Source organism: Passer montanus, unplaced genomic scaffold (genome assembly GCF_014805655.1).
Source record: "Passer montanus isolate IOZ18808 unplaced genomic scaffold, ASM1480565v1 scaffold71, whole genome shotgun sequence".
Classification (NCBI taxonomy): Eukaryota; Metazoa; Chordata; class Aves; order Passeriformes; family Passeridae; genus Passer; species Passer montanus.
In genome coordinates, this window is record NW_024372259.1 from 2223295 (window position 1) to 2246105 (window position 22811).

Sequence of the window (22811 nt, forward strand, 5' to 3'; positions counted from 1 at the left end):
CCATCACTGTGTGTTCCTTGTCAGAAACATCACTGTGACCAGCAATGCTTTTATCATGCACTTGGAGGTTGCAGAATTTTTACAGCCAGAGGATGAAATGCCACTGGAGAGGTTTTAGGGTGTCTGGTATAAACATAGCCCAACCAGCCAGGGCATCCCAGATTTAGGCTGGGTTTGTACCCATGGCAGATGAAGGGATGTTATTTCAGGTCACAGAAAGGTCCCTGGCCAAAATCATCCTTTTGTTGCAGTTTTTCATGTGAAATTTCTGCTCTCCTTGGGGTGCAATGATGGCTTTTCCAATAGAAAATAATTAAAGTCTCTTGTCTGCAATGAGGCAGGTCATTAATGCTTTGGCTTCCTGCTCCTGTCTCCCCAGCCTCATTTCCCACCTAGATGGGATGGTCTGGCATTAAATCACTCTAAGCATAATTACATTGAAAATAATTTCACTGAGTAGTTGGTGCCTCTCCCCAGGGCATTACATTTTGCTGTTTTCTCTGGTTTTCTTTCCAAGCTGCTTTCTAAACTTTTTCCAGAAGTGAGTCTTGCCACAGTCTCTGTGTTTCTGCTGTTGCTTGAATGAACGTTGAGTTTTTTAGGCAGCACTTCCTGCACAGTGAAATGCGGGGTTGTAAATACATCATGCCACAGAAATTGCTGCTGTGTGATGAGCTCTGCCTGTCTTAGGTACTGTGTTGAATCAGGGATCATCTGTAACTTGGAAATCAACAGTTGCTTCTTGTTTTAAGCATTGTGTGCTTGTCTCTACAGACTGGAGAATTACATCTCCCACATCTGCAAGCCTAAGCTGGTTTTGCAGTCATTGTGCAACACGCTCTGGAAAAAATATGCTGCTGTGGGGATGCACTTGTCTGGATTTAATCTGCAGCACTGACAACTTTCATACAAAAATTTCCTTTCTATAATGAATTTAACTGGAGGACTTGATTTGAAACCAGTGTCAAGTTTAAAGAAGTCAGTAGCTCAGATTTTTCAGGAGGGAAAATCCCTTAAGGGTTATTTGTCTTCAAGGTAGCATCAGGTCACTTCTTGCATAAAGCAGGAAGGTGGAAGTGATCTGGCTTTTCAGGAAATAAATAGCTTTAGGTAGCTCCCTTTTTATGCCACATTTTTTATTTTATTTTCTAGGATTATATATTCCTTATAATAAAGTAAGAACTCAGAAACTTCCTGACAATAAACACAATCATTTTGAGTCTTATTAATGATTCCTTTCTCGCTAGCACTGGGGAGAGAACCATTTCTTTTTCCTGGGAGATGGCTGGGGTTTAAGAGATGGCTGGGGTTTAAGATATGGCTGGGGTTTAAAAACCAGCATGTTCTTCCCCTTGCCTGCAGAACCTGAACTTCACCGGCTTCCGCAAGATCCTGAAGAAGCATGACAAGAACCTGGAGACGACGCGGGGGGCGGAGTGGAGGGTGGCCGAGGTGGAGGTGGCTCCCTTCTACACCTGCAAGAAGATCAACCAGCTTATCTCCGAAACAGAGGTGAAGAGGCTGGCCTGGGCACTGCCAAAAATCCCCCAAAAACGGGGTCTTGGTCACTGCTGGTTTCTGGAAGTGTTCAAGCATGGGTTGGATGGAGCTCTGAGCAAACTTGTTCTAGTGGAAAGCTCCCCTGCCCGTGGCAGAGGATTGGAACAAGATCTTTAGATCCCTTCCAACCCAAACTGTTCTATGACACCGTAATTCCCATAATGTTTTGCCCTCTCTGTAGCTTGTATTTACCACCAAGATGGGTAATAATTGATTTTGAAATGCCACTGACTTCTGGCACTGCTTACATCAGTATGGGTATGTTCTCTTCAGCTGGGAGCTTTTCCCTTGGCAAAGCCTAGTGCAGCCTTAACTTCTGCCATGAAGGAGCTTGATGCAGCATGCTGAGCTTTTCACATCTATCTATTAAAAGAATACTGGGCCAGGGATCACCTCTAACATGGAAACCAACCTTTTGGTTTGGTTTGACCACGTGCTTATCATCCAGATGACCTTCAGTGGTGTGTGTCTTTGTCTCCTCAGGAAGTGGTGACCAACGAGTTGGAAGATGGAGACAGACAGAAGGCAATGAAACGTCTGCGTGTTCCACCCTTAGGAGCAGCTCAGGTGAGACATGAGGGTTGTGGAGAGAGGCTGCTCCTCCAACTTGTCAGGGTGCCAAATCAGATTCAACATCTGAAGGAAACAGTGGAAATAATTGATGTGAGTGTGCGTGGGGCAGGGCCAGATAATCTGCTTTAGTTCCGGAAGGTTTGGAAATAGGTTACTGCTCCTAATGCATGCAGACAAGGTAATGAAGGGAGGAGATAAATGCTAAAAGGAAATTTGTACTAATATAAGCAATATGCTTAGTGTTTGTGTGGTCTGGAATATTTTTCAGGGGCCACTGAGACTCCCAAGCTCTGTTTCAACATGGCAAGAATATTACACAGCACTTTCAGTTTAAAAAAACCTCACTTCAAAAGCAAGAGTGCAATCAGGGGTCAGGAGCTTGTGTTTGTGATTTTAAGTTGGCTTTGCAAACTAATCTGACTTTGCTGATAACCTGTTTACCTCACCTTAATTCTGCTGTGGCTTTGTTGACAGCCTGTACCAGCCTGGACTACATTCAGGGTTGGATTGTTCTGCGGGTTGTTCATTGCACTGAACGTCACTGTCATACTTTCAGGTAGGTGTCCTGCCATGCCTGGGTTTGGGTGTATTCTCCTCACTTAGGGAGAGCCTGGACCTGGATGTTCTGGGTTAAATCAGAGCCATAGCACATTGGTGTGAACTACTAGTTCTGCTCAGCAGTAGGTTGTGGTTTTTCTCATGTTGTATATGTCAGTGTTGAAGACAAAAATCCTTTTCTTCTGGTGTCCTCCTTATTTTTGGAGGGATATTCTGAGGGATATTCTGCAACATCTATGTGTAAAAACAGATTTTAGTTATTGTTCTGGGAATGCACAGCCCATGCCCACCTTGAGACAGGTGCTTGTAGAACTTGAGCTTTGCATGGTGTTGACTCCCTAAAGAAAAGACCACCAGACACAGAGCCATGTGGCCAGATGCCACTCGGGATGGAAATCAGGAATTCATTTGGAAATTCCTAGAATTTCAATGCCTCGAGTCTGCTAATGGAATTAATTGACTTTTTCTTATTGGTAGTAGTTGGCAAGAATGTTTAAAAGCTACAGTTAATGGGTGCATCTCTCAGGCCCTGGCTTTATTCTGGTTTGTGCCTTCTGAGTTTGGCCCCTGATTAGAGTAGTACTGCAGATCCAGACACAGAGCTTAATCACAAGCGGCTTTACTAATTGTGTGTGTGATTTCTGGAGTGTTGTAACTTGCTTAAGCAGTACAAAGGAAAAGGCTTAACAAATCAACTTAGGAGCTCTTGCATTAGGGAAAGCCCATGTCTGTGTTTTTATGACTTAAAAGAATTTTTAATCGGATGTTTCTGTAATTGGATCCAGCCATCTCTTGGGATCAAATGCCTCTGTTTGAGGAGCTGTTTGCAGAGCTTCCCATTTGGTCTTCCTGACCCATCTGCATGAAGGCACCGTTTAATGTGTAGAAACTGTTCTTTATTCATAATTTCTGTTACTTAAACGTTTGATCTCTGTGTGAGATGCAAAATGATTGAAGCTGGTTGTGTTTGCTTTCCTTCTCGGTGCTAAGAATGAAAAAGTGAGGCAGTTTGTGAGAAGGAATTCATAAAAATGATTAGATCTCTAGAGCAGGTGTTACTAACCCAGTGTGGGTAATAGGTGTGTTGTATCAGCAGGCATGATCTGATAGCTGAACATGACTGCAGATATTGGGCAAAAACCTGGATTCCAAGTGCAAAGTGGGTGTTTGTAATTGGCCCATACTTCGTTAACCTCTCAGCTGCTTTTGCCAAATTGTTTGTGTGATTTGATCAGCTAAGATAGGATTTTAGTGTTCTATGTGGAGAATTTGTGAAACAGCATCAGAACATGGCTCCTGCAAGTAACCCAGTGCTGCCTGATTTGAAAAGTACAGCAGCAGCATTTTACAGAGATGAGTTCTTCAGCACTTGGGGTCTGTGAAAGGCTGCAAAGCTACAATTGGATCCCAGGAGGGTGTCACCCTAAAGAGGACAAATTCTGAGGCTTCACTGTTTCTGTATGGGCTTCCCTAGGTGCCAGGCTAGAGTGTAAGTGAGGTTGGAATTTCACAGAAATTTGCATTTGTTTTGTTAACCAGAAACCTGCAAGGTTTCATGCAAAATCTCAAGCCCTTACTGTGGTCCTGCTCTTGTTTGAGAATTAGGCTGCCATTAGACTTGTCACCAGGGATATTTTCAATTTACTTAGTCAGTGTTTTTTGGGCTACTCTGCCCTGTTTGAAGTTTTGACCAGATGACCCGTTGTGGTTTCTTCCAACCTTACCCATTTTGTAATTTCCCTTGGTTTTCAGGTAAAAATGTGAAAACCTTTCTTTGCAATTCCACATTTAAGACTTAATGTCACATTTAAGACATGTAATTTCTTTCAGCTTTTTTGAAGGGTGTGTAACTTCTGTCCAAAAGTTGACTCTGTTTTGCCTGAATCCAAGAGTCTAAAGTTTTAAATATAAAGCAGCAATTTTGGAGTAATTTTTTAATACATGGCTTTTTCTCTGTAAGTTACATAGTACAAAATGTAGATGCTGAACACATGAAGTTCCCTATGGATTTGCTTTCTCTTTTTGAGAAAAAGTTTGAAGAACTTGGGGCTGTAATTTAGGCAGTCCAGTGGGAATAAATTCTTAGCCTCAATTCTGTAAAGGTTCTTTCTTTTACCCCTTTTGGATAGCACGTGGGTGAGAAACTCAATGAAACTAAAACTGAGGATTTAATAACTGTATTTTATTTATGCTTTTCTTATCAAACCTGTGCCTAGTGACCAGTCCTTTGCAGAGAGGTTTATGCTGCAGAAAGCTGCTGCTGTATATGGCTGTTCATTGTTTGAAATGAAGCATATTTGTTTCCAAACCCCTGAAAACTGAACAAAGGAAGCAACAGGCTTTCCAGCCCTGCTGCCTTGTGCTGGGATTTCTGTTAGGGTGGGGCTGGGTGTTGTAATGCTGGCCATGAATATGTATTGCATTACCATTGTACTGAGTCCGGTGATTAGGCGGGTTTAGCATTGTTTTAAATGCTGTAAATGGTTCCTCTTGGTTTTGTGGGGAGCTGAAGTGTTTGTGTATCTGTCTGTTGGGATTTCATCTCTATTAAAGCAGAATATTTAAGTGCCTCTAGTCAGATTTATGCTGGTGCTGTCCCTAGTGCCTGCAGTGTGAGGCAGGGACGCTGCTAATGACTCGATTACAGCAGCTGGAAAGGGAATTTTCCCCAGAATACTCCTAAATCCTCTGGCAGGCCAGGCAAAATGTCCTCCACTTGCTGGAACATGCAGTTGTGTACACGTGTACCCTGTTTTCTCAGGGTACAGCCAAACATCTGAGATCAGGATAAAGCCTTGCTTTGTGACACGACCTCTGTTATCCCTAAAATCCTTTCTCTTTTTTTTTTTGTCTCTGCCAGGTGTGGCTTTTATAGATGGACCAAATGTGTGGCCACTGGTGAGAATCTATCGAGGTGGCTTTCTCCTGATAGAATTCCTCTTTCTCCTGGGTATCAACACCTATGGCTGGAGGCAGGCTGGAGTCAACCACGTCCTCATCTTCGAGCTCAACCCCCGCAGCAACTTGTCCCATCAACATCTCTTTGAGGTGAACAGGAGGGATTTTAGAGTGGCTGAGCCATGCTGAGGATCAGCAGGATAAATCCTGCACCAGTTCCTGGCAAGGACTCCTAATACAATTAGAAGAGGAAGTTGCTGAAGTCTGATTAGATTACAGGATTGAGCACTGCTCTCCCTTTTCTTCTAATGAGAACACATTGCAGGTTTCAGGGCTGTGTTTTCATTAGGTGTCTGTTTGTTGTTTTTTTCCCCTGCAGATTGCTGGTTTCCTGGGTGTTTTGTGGTGCCTGAGCCTGCTGGCATGTATATATGGTCAATTCACCTACATCCCCATGCAGGTGAACCCACTCATCTTGTACGGCTTCATGTTGCTTTTTCTCATCAACCCTACCAAAACCTTATATTACAAGTCCCGTTTTTGGCTGCTCAAACTATTGGTAAGTGTCAAAGCTGGTTGAAATAAGTAATTGTTTGTTTAAATGCTGTGGCTGAGCCGTAGCTGTGGAAAGAGGGATGCTGGGGATGCTTATGCCACAGTGATTTATAGAGCAGACCTGATCAGGTGTTGACTGCAGATAGTTTTTGAGAATGAGTTTGCAGAAGCATATTCTGCTTCCTGTACCAGTTGACTTGTTAACCTTCCTATAGAGAGCTGCTTACAAACTTTGGCATGTATGGAAACCCTTGGATGTCTTGCTTGTTTATTCCTTAATCTAGTGAAACAGATTGGTTAGAGGTCCAGTGCTCTAAGGCAAGGCTGCATGGATGCTCCTCAGCCCAAACTGGGATAGTGCCAACATTGAGAGGGTTCACCTTTGGAAAAGTTACTGCCTATAAAATTATGTTCATGGGTGGGGTTTTTTCTGTTTGTGCTCTTCAACTCTTTGTTTGAGACCGAGCTCTTTATTTTCCTGTAAGATAAGTCTGGTAAATTCATTGTCTATATGTGTGCTGCTTCAGTATTCCAGTTAAAGGTGGGAGCTCTGAAAGAGCAGTTTTCAGACTTGCTGGGTGACTCATGAGTTTCTTCCCAAATGACTGTTTCACATGCTCTTCCCCACCCTGTGCACCCTTCTAAATTGGCTTTAATCAAGCTGGTTCCCCTGACACCTTCTTCTTGCTAGCACTTCTCTGAGAGCTTTGGGCAGAAGAGGGTTTGGCTGGCTGGTTTTCTTCATAGAATCATTTCAATGCCAATTAAAACAATTAACTTTATCTGGAACACAGCAAAGGTGAGACACAGCATCATGCTCTGAGGATGTGCATGCAGGTATACACACAGTGAATTAACCTCTGTGAGCTCACCTCTGTTATTTGATTTGCTGGCTTGCTGCTATGCCAGCTTCTTCCTTTGTGCCTTCCAGCACTCAGCCATCCCTCACAGAGGTACCTTTAGTCCCAAGCCTCATTAGTCTGACTGCTGTCCCCCGGTGCGAGGGGAAGCACTGGGTGTGCTTTAACCATGAGCAATATCTCTGCTAATTTACCTTAATATCTTGCCAGGATGAGGTTCTCAGTCTCCACAGAGCTGTAAGGCTGTTTGCAGCTCCTGCCCTGTCCCAGTGATCTCCAGACTGTGCTGCAGTCTGAGATAGAGTTGTAGGATCTTGGAATAGCCTGAGTTGGAAGGGACCTTAAAGATCATTGAGTTCCAACCCCTCTGCCACAGGCAGGGACATTTTCCATGATCTCAGGTTGCTCTGAGCCCTGTCCAGCCTGGCCTTGGACACTTCCAGGGATGGGGCAGCCACAGCTTCTCTGGGCAACCTGTGCCAGGGCCTCACCACCCTCAGAGGGAAGAATTTCTTCCTTGTATCTAATCTAAACCTACCCTCTATCAGTTTTAAGCCATTCCCCCTTGTCCTGTCACTAAATGCCCTTGTAAGCAGTCTCTCTCCACCAAACCATGGAGTATCTCAAGTTGGAAGGGATCCATCCATAAGGTTCTTGGAGCACCTTGAGTGTGCAGAGGCCAGTTCACCCCACGGTCTCCTAGGGGAAAAAAGCTTGGTCAAAATGCAAGATCACCTTAATGGTGGGAAATGACAATGTGCTTGTGTGCATTATGTGGAAGGAGGAAGGGGAAAGAAGAGACCAGGCCACATAAAGAGCAGCTTTTATTGTGTGTACTTGACCAGCTGGGTGTATTTTATTTCTCCATGCAGCTGCCAGCAGCTCTCTGGGTGAAAGGAGGTTTAAATAGCACAAGTCTTAGAACTGTTCTGCTCACACAAAATTATGTTTGGTGAGCATTTTTCTTCACATGCTTCATATGTTTCATTTCCAACCAAAACAAAATCTGACATACCAGGTATAGCAGAGTATTACTGGCACTTTCAGTTTTTCTGGAACCAAATCAGGGGCATGCTTGAGTGTGTTGTATCATTTCCTCATAGATCTAGGAGGTTCCTGCCTTCCCCTGTGACCGACATCAACTGCTGGTTGAGGGTGGGATCTCTTGTGTTAATCCCTGAGGGATAGCAAAACATCAGAACTGATCTTCCTCTGAGTGAAAAAAGTAATTTAGCCTGTAGTAAAGTCTAATTTCCCTGCCAGGCTCTTCTTTCTTGCCTGAGTGCTTAGGTGAGCATTCTTTGTGCCTTTGCTGCCAGATGAGAAGGCCCTGAGTGCCCTTGTGTGGGCTGGGGAGAGCAGCTCACAGGGAGGAATTGGATCCAAGCCCAGGGAATGTCCCCGTGCCCAGGCTGTCTGCAGGAGCTCAGTGGCCACAGCAGTGCAGGGAGCCTGTCTGGGAGAGGTGAAAAGCTAGCAAGTGTTCAGCTCAGCTCAGATATCTGGCATCTCAGCACCAATTGAAAGTGCAGGGATCAGCACCAGGAAGTCTGTGCTCAGGCTGTGGAGTTGTTGATAGAGAATTGCAAGTGGTTATTGAAACTGAGGTGCAGCTCTGGTGCTTTATGACTTTATCTTTATCTGGAGGATGTTGCAGACACTTCTCAGCTGGGAAGCAAGGAGCTGGCTGTGGTACCTCCACTGGAATTGGGGCAGCAGGCAAAGCCACAGTGCCTGGCACATGGCACTGGGAGGGTTCAGATGGCAGCTCAGGCTCTGGAGGAGGGTTGACTCAGATCCCAGTGCCAGATATGTCATGGATCTATCTGTTGACTCCTCCTCAGCTATAACCTGTAGGTGGAAAACTTCTACTCTCTTAAAAGTTTTATGCTGTCACCTGGCTGTAGCAGTCACATTCTCTGAAAAAATTCCTTTACCCAGGATTTTTCTCCTGGGAAACTGAGAAGCCTCAGAGAAAAGGAAAACAATTCTTATCCCATTTGCTTCTCCTGTGTTGTGCTCATGTGGAATGTGTTTGGAGATTGTTTACCCACAGGTGATTGTTCCATTGGATTCTGCTGTGAGTTGTTTTCACTCTTTGGCCAATCAGGGCCAGGCTGTGTCAGGACTCTGGAGAGAGTCACAAGTTTCATTATTATCTTTTTAGCATTCAGTAGCTATCTTTTCTGTATTCTTTAGTATAGTATAGTATTCTTTTATATAATATAGTATTATAAAGTAATAAATTAGCCTTCTGAGAACATGGAGTCAGGTTCATCATTCCTCCCTGCCAGGGGAGTCCCTGCAAATACGATACCTGGCAGTGCTGAAGTATTTCTCCCTAAATTAAATAACAAGAGTATTATTATTTAATTTTTTTTTCCCAGGGAATATGTCTGTAAAACTATTTTCACATTTCATTTGCTTAGCTAGTCTTTGTTCATGGACAAAACAATGGTCTATGATGAAACAGATAAAGACAGTATCAGGGAGTGTTGGGAAAAGGGAGGAAGGAGCTTTTGTAGGGAAGGCTGGTGTGGTTTTTGACCTCTGTCCTGCAGCTGGGCACCTTTGAAGACAGCCCTCCCTAAAGGCTGGCCTTGTTTGACCCCTGGGAATAGGTGCCATCCAACATGAGCACAGAGCTTGCTGGGTCAAGATCCATATCTGCTTTATGCCACTAACTCTTAATCCCCTATTTGGCTTTGAAATTTTAGGAGCAGAGCCTTAAATCTGCATTACAGGCTGATGGGGATGTGCCAGTCCTTTCCTGGCTTTCTGCAGCTGTGCACTCTTCAGGTTAATAAGGAGAGCAGTATAAAAGATCAGTGTTAGCCTGTGCTTTCATTAATTTAAAGGTTCATAAATCCCAGAATGACCGGATGGTGCTGGTGCCTTCTCTGTGAGAAATTGGCCATTAGTAACTACAACTAACTGGGTAGGGAGAGGGGTAATCAAAGGTAATGGAGCAGAAAACTGTCTGCTTTGGAAGGAGCCAAACTGCTCTTCAGGCTTAGAGGGAAAGTGGACTGGGATTGAGGGGGAGTCCAGCTGACAGGCAATAGGATTTCCTCTGCCTTTTCTTTCACCCTTTCCCTGCTGGAGGCATTGGCAGACCCAGTAAGAATCCTCACTGTCACAACTTCTAACACCAAAGAACAACTCATGAGTTAAGTAAACCAAGGCATGACCAGACTAATGGCTGTGCTGAGGGTCTAAATCCAACTGACATTAAGTGTGAGGGGGAAGGTAAACGTGGAAGATGTCAATGGACACGATGTAAGTGCCTGAAAGAAAGTGCTGATCAAAGTGAGGGGCAGTGAGGGAAATGGAGCTGTGTAGAACTCTGGGATTTTCTGGGAAAGAGCTTGGTTAGAGGAGACTGGGCTGTTCTGCCAGTAAAAAACAAAAGGCTGGGGGGGCACAGGAATAGATGCATACAGGAGGAGGAAAGCAGGAATGTTCTTTGTACTGCAAGTGAGGAGACAGTTATCCTTTTTTGTCAGCAGGAGCAAAAGGTCAGCAATAAATCTTCAAGCATTTCTGTTCTTTCCATATTTGTTCAGTTCTGTGATGTCCTGCCACTGCATTTGGATGCCTTTGACACAGCCATGAATTATTCCTGCTTTGTTTTTCCTGACAGTTTCGAGTATTCACTGCTCCCTTCCACAAGGTAGGCTTCGCAGATTTCTGGCTGGCTGATCAGCTCAACAGCCTGGTCGTGATACTTATGGATTTGGAATACATGATCTGCTTCTACAGCTTTGAGGTTCAGTGGGAGAACAATGCTGGACTTCTGGCAAATACAGGTAGAGTATGGGAATGGGGTCAAAGTGACCTGAGAAACACTGAGCCAGGCAGCTTCCTAATTGTCTGTTCTAAAGAGGGTTATTAATAGTACAGGAAACAGAAATAATTGGCATTTCTTGTAAACGTGACATTAGAGAGAGTCTCCTCTTTGTTACTTCCATTCGGAGAAATGGAATTTCACATCAGTGTTCATTTCCTAATCCAGTTATTCGGCCCAATGTCTATATCCATCAAAGAATTTAGACACAGCACTCCTGATTGGAAAGAGAAATCCATTTTTCTGGCATTGTTGTTTTATTTCATAGTAGTTTAACCATGCCTTTAGCCTCTTCCTGTTGCTCATCATGAGAATCCTGAGCTTGTTGAGCACAGCTGTCTGTGCTGTAGCCTGGTTTTTATGGGCTCCATTCCAAAGCAAGAGAGGATGGAGGAGCTCCTTGGTGCCACCTCTTACTTGATTTGAGTTGATGCTGCTCTGTCAGGGTTGTCCATGCTCTGTCTTCCCTTATTTTCTAGCCAGAAGGAGCACAGAGCTGGAATGTGAATTTTGACTTTGGCCTTCCCAGTGGCAAAACAGTACCTGTCTCCTCACTGTTGACTTTCCATTTCAAGCAGTGACTGCTGGCAAATCATATTGTCTGATGGTTTTGACACTTGCTGAGAGAATTTGCTGTATGCTTCAATAAGCATCAGGGTTCACTTTGTTCTTCCAATCTGTCTGATCTTTCCCTTCATTTTAAAAGGCAGCGTTGCGAGCAGCTAAATATTGACTTATTAAAAATAAAATTAAAATACATAAAGCAACTGTGTGCCTAACAATTTGTCCTCTTCCAATCTGAGCTGTGGAATGATAGCACGGTGTTTTGGGATAAATATCAGCTAATAAAGTGTCTCCCTTAGTGTGAATGAGAAACAAATGAATGTTGGGCAGCAGGGTGTTTGGTTTAGATGTGCGGAGACAGCAGAAGAGTATGGAGCTCTTGGGGAGTTCCAGGAAAAGCTGAGGGTTTCCTGGTCATTGCCTTAATAAAAAGAAGGCCTTCAAACATGGAGGAGGGGACACAATGGCATTGTGGTGTGGTTGCTTCTCCTCTCCGTTTTTGAAACCAGACTGTGCCTTGGCTTTGCTTTTTAAAAAACAAAGTGAAAAACGCTAAACCCAGTCCCATACTGAAATGTGTTTTTTCCTATTACAATGCACAAGGAAAACAGGTCAAGGACATCTTTGGCAAAGTAGCCTTTTAGAGCTGTCCTGCAGAGTTTCTAAGTGCTCTCCCATTTATGCACAAAAATCCAGTGTCAAAGGCCTTTTGCAATTCCATCCTTAATTTGATTATTCACAGTCCCGCCAACAGCGCTGAGCACATTTAAAAATAGATCATTTCTAATGAGCATGTTGGTTATACTGGCAGGATGAGAGAGTTAGATGGTGATCTGTCTGGATGTGTTATTGATATCACGTCACCTGAACACCTCCAAGATGGAATATTGAGCTACTTTGGGTTGCTGTTTGTGTGCCTCGGTACCAGCTGTTGGTGGGGAATCACTGCCATGAAGTGATACTGCAGACAACAGCAGTTCTTAAACTTACTAACTCTTTGCCTTAACAGCTTCCACTCCTGTTTTTCTTGCAGATAATCAGATTTGTAACAGCTACTCCTACGGAGTGAGAGCAGTTGTCCAGTGCATCCCTGCTTGGTTGCGATTCATCCAGTGCCTGCGCCGTTACCGCGATAACAAACGGGCCTTTCATCTGGTTAACGCTGGAAAATATTCCACCACCTTCTTCGTGGTGACATTTGCAGCCCTCTACAGCACTCACAAAGGTATTGGTGATTTTGGAGAATCCTGTGCAGCTCCTGGGGTTTGCTTTTTTCACACGAGAGAAGCTCAGAATCTGGCATCCCGTTGAAACGCAAGCTTCTTGTGTTTTGGCACCTGTGAAACATCTCTGGGGAAAGGCAGGGGCCTGCCCAACTTGTAAAGAGTGTTTTAAGATCTTATTTTAGGTGTTTTTCACATCCCTGGTCTGCTTAGAGTTGCACTTAGGCAGCGGGGGAGGGAATTTTTAGGTTTGTCTTTTAAAAGCTGAAATACCTGTCAGGTTTTGCTGTGAAGGGAGGTGAATGGGAGGGAGATAGATGAGGAAAGGGATAGCACAGCAAATACTTTTCCCTTAACATTCATGAATATTTAACCTGGATCATCTAAATAATCAGTCCATCATTCCTAAATGTGAAGGCATGTGCACAGTGCCAGGGAAAAAAGCTCTCTCTGATTTTCCTGTGTGATTCTATCCATGTTTTTTCAGCAGCTGGTAAGGAGTTGTTTCCAATCCATTTAACTGCAGATTGAGCTCTGATCCCTGAAGTTCCTCATCTCCCTGGAAACGACAATTACTCGATTCTACTCTTGTTCTGAAGGAAAAAGCTTTTAGTTTCTGCACTTCAGGCAATCTCCCTGCCCTGCCTTTCATTGTTCTGAAGCCTTAAAAGCTGTATTCTTTCATTTGAGAATATCTTCCTTCTATATTCCCAGAAATTAGCAACCACACACAGTCGTGAGCAATTACTTAGCCTGGAATATTCCTGTGGTGAGGCAGGGAGAAGTGTTGAAGGCATGATTCTAGTTAACATGCTGGGTTTTTTGGAGGGGTGGCAGGGTTGTCAGAAAAATTCCAGCAGCCAAGAAATGTCTGTTTTGACATAGCTGGGCCCAGAGTCACACTGATGATGTTTGTCAGTGTATTCTAATGGCAGGGAGGGGCAGTGCCACAAGCTGGCTGAAGGCTGGGACTTGGGCTCTGTATCCAGAGCTGGTGTGGGAGCATCCTCTGGGAGCATCCCCTGTGCATCTCCTCCATGCTGCCTTGTCCCTGAAGCTCATTCCTGTTTTAACTTGTTTGCTCAGTGACATTCTGCAGCCCTTCAGTCCAGTTAGTCACCACTGCCAGAGCCTGGGATGATTCCCTGGCTGCAGAATCACTGCTTACATTTTTTGTAGCCAGAGCTGCTCTGGGGAGGCTGACTAATGCCTCTGCCTGCCTCTGGGAGGGACACATTGCCAGAGCCTTCAGCTGGGGTAGGGTTGTGTCTTGGTTTGAAAAGACAGGTGTCTGCTAAGGAGGACAGGAGCCTCCCTTGAAATGGAAAATGGAAACCCCCTCCCTCCAAATTATTATGATTTTGAAAGTAAGAGGCTCTCAGGCAAAGATATGGGAATAGGAATAACAGTTCTGTACTAGGAAAATTGATTTGATCAGCCATGCAGGGACACTCCCTGGCCATGAACAGAGGATAACTAATGATTAATGTCCCGTGAACAGCAGAGATCTCCTGGAGGGAGGATTGGTTGTGGGAGAGGTAAAGAAAACTGCCCCATGAACAGCAGAGAACTGCCCCAGCTCTGGCAGATGGGAACAGAACACACACAAATCCTACAACCCAGGACAGGTTGGAACCAGGAGGAAAACCAGCCTCTGTCAAAAGGTCCTGTTGAAGAATTTGATCTCTTTCCTCTGCCCTTGAAGCTTTGATCCGTGCCAGTGTTGCTCCCCCGGTTCTGGTCATTGCCACGCATAACTGGTGTCCCCTTTCCCAGTCTGGCAGGGAGTGGGCTGTAATGAGGTGTTTATGAGCCTTGTTCCAGTTGCTGACTCCCAGCTTTTGTCTGTCCAGTTTTGTCAGTGGCACATCATTGTTGGTGTCATAAAAAAAAATTTGGAAGCTTGGTGGCCTTTGGAAATTACATGTGAGCAGAGATTTGTAAATGTTACTGTGCTGGGCTTTTCAGAGGGCTGCCTAAAGCCCTGGACATGTCCCCTCAGGCCTGTAGGCCTGTTCCCATCCTGCCACAAATGCACTTTCTGTGTGCTGTACCTGTTAAGAAGCCAATTTTATCAAAGTGCTTTACACAGATCGCTAGTTTGTTTGGAACTTGGAATGAGAATGTTTGTTATCAAGTTATGATGCTACTGTTGAAAACAGATGTGCTGCTCACCCACACCTTCTCTGTGGCTGCCCAAGGATAGCAAACATCCCTCTCTTACCTCCTAAACATCTGCTGGGGGGAGCTGTGTGTTCTGAAGAAAGTGCTGCCCAAAACAGGTGTCAAATTGGTGAAGATCCTTGCTCCTCAGACCTGCTCTAAATTTCAGTAACAAACCCATTAGTTTCTGTGGTATCAAGTTTTATTTTAACAGTCTTCCATGCCTGTTCTTGCAAGCCTATGACTTACACCTCTGGAATGACATCTTTTGGCTGCCAAGGAGAAGAGGGCAATCCCTGCTCTTTCCTTGGGAGGTCAGGTAATGGACACCAGTGCCTGTTCTCCTCTTGGGAGGCTTGGGGACATCACAGCCCTCTGAGAGGTCTCATCTTCCTCCCTTCATTTGAACACTGGTCAGTTTTTAGGTGCCCTGTGAAGATGGGCTGTGTGCCTGGCAGGGTTTGCTGCTGTGGAGAGCAGCTAATGCATACACAGTGCACTGACAGCATTCTGTGTTTTCCTGGGCTTGCTGCTGGAAAACAACTCAAACTAAACAAATGTACAAATGCCACCTTATTAAGTCATGTTTCTGTTCTAATCCATGGTATTCCCTTCTCCAAACCTCCTCTAGTGAAGGATCCCCCCAGCAGCACCATGTACTGTGGGCTCTGACAAGTATCTGTTTCCCCAAAATATCCCTGTTTAATAATTCATATTGCTCAGGCAGTGCATAATTCCGATTCTTTCTTCCCTGGGAGAAGCCATTTCTTTCCTTTCCTTCCCTTGGATTCAGATGCAGGGTGCAATTTTCTCTGCTAATTGCAGTTTGGATGTCAAACCGCTAAGAGAGCAAAGTGAATTCTGTTAGGATTTTGCTCCGAAACTTGCAATGCTGTTGGTCTGGGACCAGACCACCTTTACAGGGGTAACTCCAAGCTGTCATCTTGATATTCAGGAATCACTGGGATTAGTGAAGCAAACGGGAGAGGAGCTACCCCAGATCATAATTTGGAGCAAGCAGTGGTGGCACAGACGAGTGCAGACTCCAGCACGGCTCGCAAGCACAGCCACGTTTCAGGGACAACAGCAACAACACGAGGACAACTGTTGCTGAGTTCCCAGAGGAGGAATTCTCAGTATTTTTATCTCTCCCAAAGGAATGGGAAGCAAAGGCCGTGTTCTGTAAATATAGTGCTGCAGGGTGTGTTTGCTCAGGCAAATGAGGCATGGCTGTAACTCGAAGCTACCTGGCAACCGGGGAGCCGCCGGTCCCTGCTCGCTCTGTCCCCTTCTTTCCCACCCTTGCTTTGCACTAAGGAGCTCAGTGCTGGCATTAAGTTCCCTGCCAGTGCTGAGTAGCTTTCCCCATAGCCAGCCAACAGAGTATTGCATTGCCTTATTTAATCCCTAGGGAAACCTACGTGCTGCTGGGGAAGCAGATGATTAAGGCCAAGCCTGCGGCGGAATATTCACCCCGAGCGCGGCGCTGTTTTGACACGCAACTGCTTTCTGCTGTGTTTTCACTCTGCCAAAAGCAGATGTGCTCTGCTTGACAAGTGCACCAGGAAAGAGGCTCCCACTTCAGTCCACGTTATCACAGCATTTGTAGAATCGTGGAGTGGTTTGGCTTGGAAGGGACTTTAAAGATCATGGAGTTCCAACACACATACTTTACACTGTGCCAGGCTGCTCCAAGCCCTGTCCAGCCTGGCCTTGAACACTTGCAGGGGTGTGTTCCACAGCTTCTGTGGACAACATGTTCCAGGGCCTCACCACCCTCACAGGGGAGAATTTCTTCATTACATCTAATCTATCCCTGCCCTCTGTCAGTTTGTAGCCATTCTCCTTTGTCCTGTCACTCCAGACCCTTGTCCAAAGCCCCTCTCCAGCTCCCTTTGAGCCCCTTCAGGCACTGGAAGGGGCTCTAAGGTTTCACCAGAGCCATCTAGTTACCTCTCCAGGCTGAACCCTCCCAGCTCTCTCAGCATGTCCCCACAGGAGAGGTGTTTCATCCCTCTGAGCATCTTCATGGCCTCCTCTGGACTCACTCCAGCAGGTGCGTGTCCTCCTTACACTGTGGGGATCCCAGAGAGGGAAATCCACAGGCATCCCTTCTTGTATAAATTGTGCTTGCATTAAAGAAGGCACGCTGACATATCTATGTCCTCCTTACACCATGTCCTCCTTAACACTGAGGGGATCCCAGAGAGGGAAATCCACAGGCATCCCTTCTTGTATAAATTGTGCTTGCATTAAAGAAGGCACGCTGACATATCTGGAATAGCCAGCTTTGGTTTCACTCCTCACTCAGACCTGACTCAGGCTGTGTAGGATAGGGTTGTTATGTTTAGGTGTTTAGCTCTTCTAAGAAACAGTTGTGTTGTACTGCTCAAGGAATGCTGGTCACATCTGAAGCTTTAGTCATGATTTATGCTCCAACTTTACTCCTTTTCAAATGAGACATGGTTTTGCTGCTGACAGTTTTTTCACCTTGATGCAGCTTGCTCACATGGTATCATTGGAAATACCAAAATATAGATTTAGCTTCTGTGCTTGAAGAACTGAGCTTCTTGAGTGCCTCTCTTCCATAATTTTCTTGTTTTGTGGGATTTGCTGGTTCAGTGTGACCATTTTTTGTTTACTTCACTGTTGGCTGTGTGGGATTTTATCCTTTAACTGAAAGGCAGGGTGGTTTATGGACGTTGTCAGTTTGATTCACACACCTTATTCAATGAAATCCTTGTGGTCTAAGTAGATTCCTGCTGTTTATTGACCTCTGAATTATTCCAAAGTTAATCCACATGACCTGGAAACTTGAGTAAGCATCTCTTTTTCCATTCTGCTCCCATGGTTTTTCCAGGTACTCCAAATAAGCCTGCTGAACACCAGTTACCATTGGCTTGGGGTGCCCTGGAGAGCCCTAGGTCAGTCTAAGATAATGGAACTGCCATGCACTTTCTCATTAAACAGCGCAGGAAATTGGCAGTAATTAAAAATACGGAAGTTAACTAAATAGAGCTGTCTCTGAAGGGCAGTGCTTCTGTCTGTGCTCTCCCCATCACTTCAGAAAGAGGCTCCTCTGCAGTAATGTCTAATTTATGATTTTTAAAGGCAGCCCTGAGAGAAAAGGGCCAAGGAATAGAGATGTGGAGTGTCAAGGCAAAAGCCATCCTGCGATTAACGGAAGGTGTTGGACCATCCCTTATTAATAGAGAGCTTCAAACAGGTCTGACCAGAGGAAGATGAATGGGAAATGTGCAGCTTTTGGAAAATGCAGTGGAAGATTCCCAGGTGTCTCCCTGCTGCCCACTCCTCATTAATCAGGATGGCTTTGGCCGTTCCCAGGGTGACACCACGTCAGGCTGGGACAGGTCATTGCTTCTGCCACACTCTGTCCCCTGCAGGGCCTCTGACTTCCCTACAAATGTAGACTCTTGGCTAAAAGAAGATAGGAGATGTTGCCTCTTGACAATTCTTCACTGCTGCTTTGGTTAAATTGTGCCGGGAGGCGACTGCAGAGGTTTCTGATCAGCATCATCTGATGGTGACTAGAGGTGACTGATGGTGACATCCAGCTGTGCCACCAGGGGCTGCAGGAGGTACCTGGCTGCACCTGAGCTCTCTGGGTGGTTGGTTGTGTCACTTAGCCCTTGTCATTGCTGTGTTAGAAGCTGCAGGTGGCAGCCCCGTGGCGTGAGGCTGCTGGTAGGTGGGACAGTAGAGTGCTGTGATCCTGCATGCTTACAGCAGGAGACAGTGAGATGTGAGAGCTGGCACTGAAATCACAGCAGTGCAGCAGTGTACAGTCCCCCAGCTGAGCTAGAGAAGTTCATTTTTAGGGGGTGGGGCAAGGCAAAATAAATGAACATGTAGAATTTTTGTAAGCACAAAGCTTTTAAAATCACAAAGGAGTGAAGCAAGCAGCATTTGTGAGATCCTGTTCCTTCACTTCTGTGTTGGTACAAGACCTCCCCCTCTTCCTCAGCACTGAAAGAGCTGTCACTCACTTCTGTGTTGGTACAAGACCTCCCATCTCTCCCCCTCTTCCTCAGCACTGAAAGAGCTGTCAGCATTTGATTTAGGTGTCACAAGAGCCTTATAGAGTGCTTGGATTGACCTCTTGAAGTAAAACAAACTTTGTAATGGGATTAACTGGCTTCTTTCTTAATACTTGCCGTTTTCACACGCCTTCCCTCAGCACGGCACACTGGCAACTCCACCAGGATGATTATTTGGAGCCAAAACATGCACAGTCTGTCACATTGCTGGGAGCTAGGATGAATTTTTGTCTGCAACCCTGTCATCCCGTGCCCAGGAGGCCTCCAGTAATGAGTTGTGTTCATTAGGCAGTCTTTCTGATCCTTTCCATCAGAGAGGCAGCAGTGTCATTAGTGAGGAATTTGGAGGCATTGCCATGGGCAAACATTTCTCATCCTGGCCCCTGACCTCCTCAGGGCTCTGTGGTGCCCTGCTTTCTCCTGGTTTCCTGTTAGCTCAGCTGATTGCTGACACTCAGCCCAGTATCCCAGTGATGGTGCTTGGGGTGGGGCCAGGAGCATCCCTGGAATGCTGCAGGAGCATCCCTGGAATGCTGCAGCAGGAGCAGCCACATTTTATTTTTAATTTTACTAATTGTTAATATTAAGTTTAGTATGTTTTACAAATTGTTGATGTTTTACTTTTAAAATAGTGTCTTTATTTTTAAATGTGATCTTTGCTTTTAGTTGTTTTAATGAATTCTTACCCAACAGTGCCTTTGGAGAGTTGGGTATATATAAAAACTTATGAATCTTCACTTGTTTTCTAAGTTTGTATTTTGATGGTTTGTAAAAATAAGCTTTTTTAGATTGGTTAATTGCCCTCTTACTATAACATAATTATTTGTTACAGGTATTGAAGTTTTATTTAATATTGAATAGGTATTGCCCCCGTGTCTACTAAAATTTTATTTTGTTACTTTATTTTAACTTTTTGCTTTAATTTAAAAGTCTTGGAGTATAAAGATAGGTTGAGTACACTCTGTTTTACTTAGTTTTGTTGGGTTTCTTAAATTATTGGAAACTTTCTTTTTTAATAATTTAAATAATTTCTTCATTTTTAGCTGTTTATGACTGGTTGTTACTAAAATTTTTATAGCTCTCTAAGTAGCTTTTGTTTTTTTAGAATAACACAAACGTCACTTATTATGCCTTTGTGTTAAAGGTGGCTGGGGAAATGGGAGTGCTAATGAATGAGGTGTAAGTTAAAAGGGTGACCTACTGATTCTTAATTTCACAGGCACTTAAGGTGGGAAGCCTGACCCTTTTTTTAATGGAACATTTTAAGGAAAGCAAGTGGCTGCATTACCAGCAATCTTCCTGTCAGATACACACAGGTCTGGAGTCTGTGTGGTGCAGAAATGTAGGAGATGCAGTCATCTAACAGTTTTTCTCTTTTGCTTTTAAAAAAAGTAAATTTTGAAAGAATCTGTTGTTGGATGTCAAAGGACTACAGAGGTAGCAGGTGACATTGTGTCCCCATTCCCATATTATTCATTTCTGATCATGAATCCAGATATTCTTATTAGTGAGACTTCTGGCAAATGCTCTGATTGGAAACCCCATCCTTCTGAAGGCAGAGATTAAACTTTCCCTAAGAGCACTTCTCAAAAGCTCCAGGAGGCACCAGGAAAGAACCAGCTCAGATCTCAGCCAGGACTGATACGCTCCCTCCTGCTGGCAGCTAAATCACACTTGTCACTCGGTGAGGTACAAGCCAGGAGTTTGCTGCCACGTCTTGAAATTAGACACAAACCAATGCAAACCTGCAGAGGGTTTTTAATCCAAACACGATTTGGGGATTTCCCTGCTCTGCCAATGCAGACTCTTGGCTAAAAGAAGAGATGAGATGTTGCCTCCTGACAGTTCTTGTTTTGTGCCCGGAGGCGGCTGCAGAGGTTTGCACAGTGCAAGGGAAGGTTTTTAGGGAAGAGTCGGTGTTTGGCAGGGCCCAGCAGCTCTCCACAGCGAGTCCTGCCTGTGCTCCTGTGGGTTATTTTTGCCTTTTAACTGCATCAAGTCCCCTGTCAGGTCCTGGTTGTGCCATTGATCATGGTTAAACAGCAGGACGTGCTGGCTGGGCAGAAAGGCAGCGCTACCCGCTCGTTAAGAGATCTAATTACTGAGGGGAGAGGTAATGCTGCGCTGTGAGCACTGAGATGTTAGACAAATGCTTGGGGATGTCACTCTGATGGCACTTCTTATGTAGATAAGTCACTTCTAGCTGTCACCCTGCTCTGTATGTGCTGGGATGGAGTTAATGGGCACACACCATCCCTAGGCCTGCTCAGAGCTGCCTTGCACACTAAATAAATACATTTGTGCTTTGCTTCTGCTTCAATCTGTGACTGAGGCTGCCTTTGGCAGGCCTGGGCTGGGCATTGTTTAGTTGGCAGAGCTGCTGTGGCTGGGTTGGTGCTCTGTGTAGCAGGGCTTACCTGGCTGTGTTCCCTGATAACCTCCAGCTGTTATCAGAGTGCTCCCCATCAGCACAGCCCACGGTGGGTGACACGCCAGGAATGCTTATCAAGGGCCATTGTGCTCTTATCCAGCCCTTCAATAATACATGGCATTGATTTTTGCTGTGTTGAATGCTATATAGTGTTTACATTCCCCAGAATAATTCAGCAGGGTAAACAGCTGAATTCTTTGGAGGTAAAGTCAATATTAACAGCATTCAGGAGAGCACTCGCTGTCTCTCTTTGATGGAAAGCAGCCTTTTCTCTTGCCTGTGCTTCGAAGGGGCTGTGATTTCTGCGGGGCAGTGCTCCCTCAGAATGCCAGTCAGATTCTGTGGCCCCTGGGGCTGGTCTGGGGATCCAGGATATTGCCTATCAGCAGTTTTTGCAGGCAGTAAATTCTGCTGCTGCAAGTGCCTTTGGCTGTTTTCTGGGACTGTGGCCATTCACAGCTCCAGTTCAAAGGTGGAAGCCATCCATTATTTATCTCGTTGACCTTCTGGAGCAATTTGAGGTGTATTTGTGCAGAGGATCTGCTGGAATTGCATGTTACAGGGTAAACTGAGGATGCTAATGGAAATTCTGTGGTGAAGGCTGCAAACAGCTCCTGAGGCACGCTGCATCCCACAGGCTTTGTGGCAAGTGGAGGAGCATTGTGGACTCACATAGCCTCTGACATAACTGCACACCTCCAGGCTGTGTGAGCACTGAAATCAGCCCATCCTCAGGCTCGGAGCTGCACCTGCAGCTTCAGAGGTCTTGTGCTGCTGCTGTTCTGTCCTGCACGTGCTGCTTTGAATAACAGCAGCTCAGGAGGTTGCTCTGTGGTGGTGCCCTTTGGAGCTTGGAGCAGGAAGGTCCTTCTTGCCTCCCTTGGGGGGATGTCACTGGTGCCATGGGCTACTGAAAACTTCCTCTTTTTTTCCTTCCTGGAGAGCCTGAGATCTGCCAGAGTGCTTCTCTCATCCAGAGCCTCTCTCTCATGGTTTTTGGTGTTTTCTAGCACCTCATTAAACAAAGAAAAAACACACAGGATGAAACAGTTCCTGCTTAAATAGACCCTGACATCATCATAAATATGCAGAGCTCTGTATTGCTCCTGGAAAACCGGCAGGCCAGGAGTTGATGGAGCCTCTGGGCAGAATATGAATGCCTTGATTTTCTCTCCCCCTGAGCAGAAGTGAAGAGGGCTGCTAGGACCAGCCAGCAGAGACCCAGCTATAATTGCTTGCCTGGAGCAGTAACATATTTCTGCACACCAGCTGAATACCAATGAGGACAGAAGGAAGGAAGGTATCAAACAGAACTGCAGGCAGGAGGAAAAGGAGGATAAGTGATTAAAGGAAGGACTTGGAGGCCAAGACTGAAGACAATGGGCTAGTTCTGATTAGGGCATTTTACCAGGGAGTGATTTGGGGTTTTAATGAATTTTTTTCAGGAGCTGAATGCATTGCAGAGCTGGTTGGTGAGAAAGGCAGCAGGAGCAAGTGTGACCCCAGGTGCCACTGAAAAGG

At 45.2% G+C, this 22811-nt stretch overlaps 1 protein-coding gene across 2 annotated transcripts in view; it reads left to right on the plus strand.

Annotated features, from left to right (window-relative positions):
• XPR1 (xenotropic and polytropic retrovirus receptor 1) overlaps nucleotides 1–22811 on the plus strand; it is a 109791-nt gene that overhangs the window by 80137 nt on the left and 6843 nt on the right. For both annotated transcript variants that reach the window (XM_039730321.1, XM_039730322.1), the window contains exons 5-11: nucleotides 1363–1512; nucleotides 2044–2127; nucleotides 2608–2689; nucleotides 5552–5739; nucleotides 5969–6148; nucleotides 10648–10813; nucleotides 12449–12640. In XM_039730321.1, coding sequence (XP_039586255.1) covers nucleotides 1363–1512; nucleotides 2044–2127; nucleotides 2608–2689; nucleotides 5552–5739; nucleotides 5969–6148; nucleotides 10648–10813; nucleotides 12449–12640 — 1042 coding nt within the window. The remainder of the gene's footprint in view (nucleotides 1–1362; nucleotides 1513–2043; nucleotides 2128–2607; nucleotides 2690–5551; nucleotides 5740–5968; nucleotides 6149–10647; nucleotides 10814–12448; nucleotides 12641–22811) is intronic.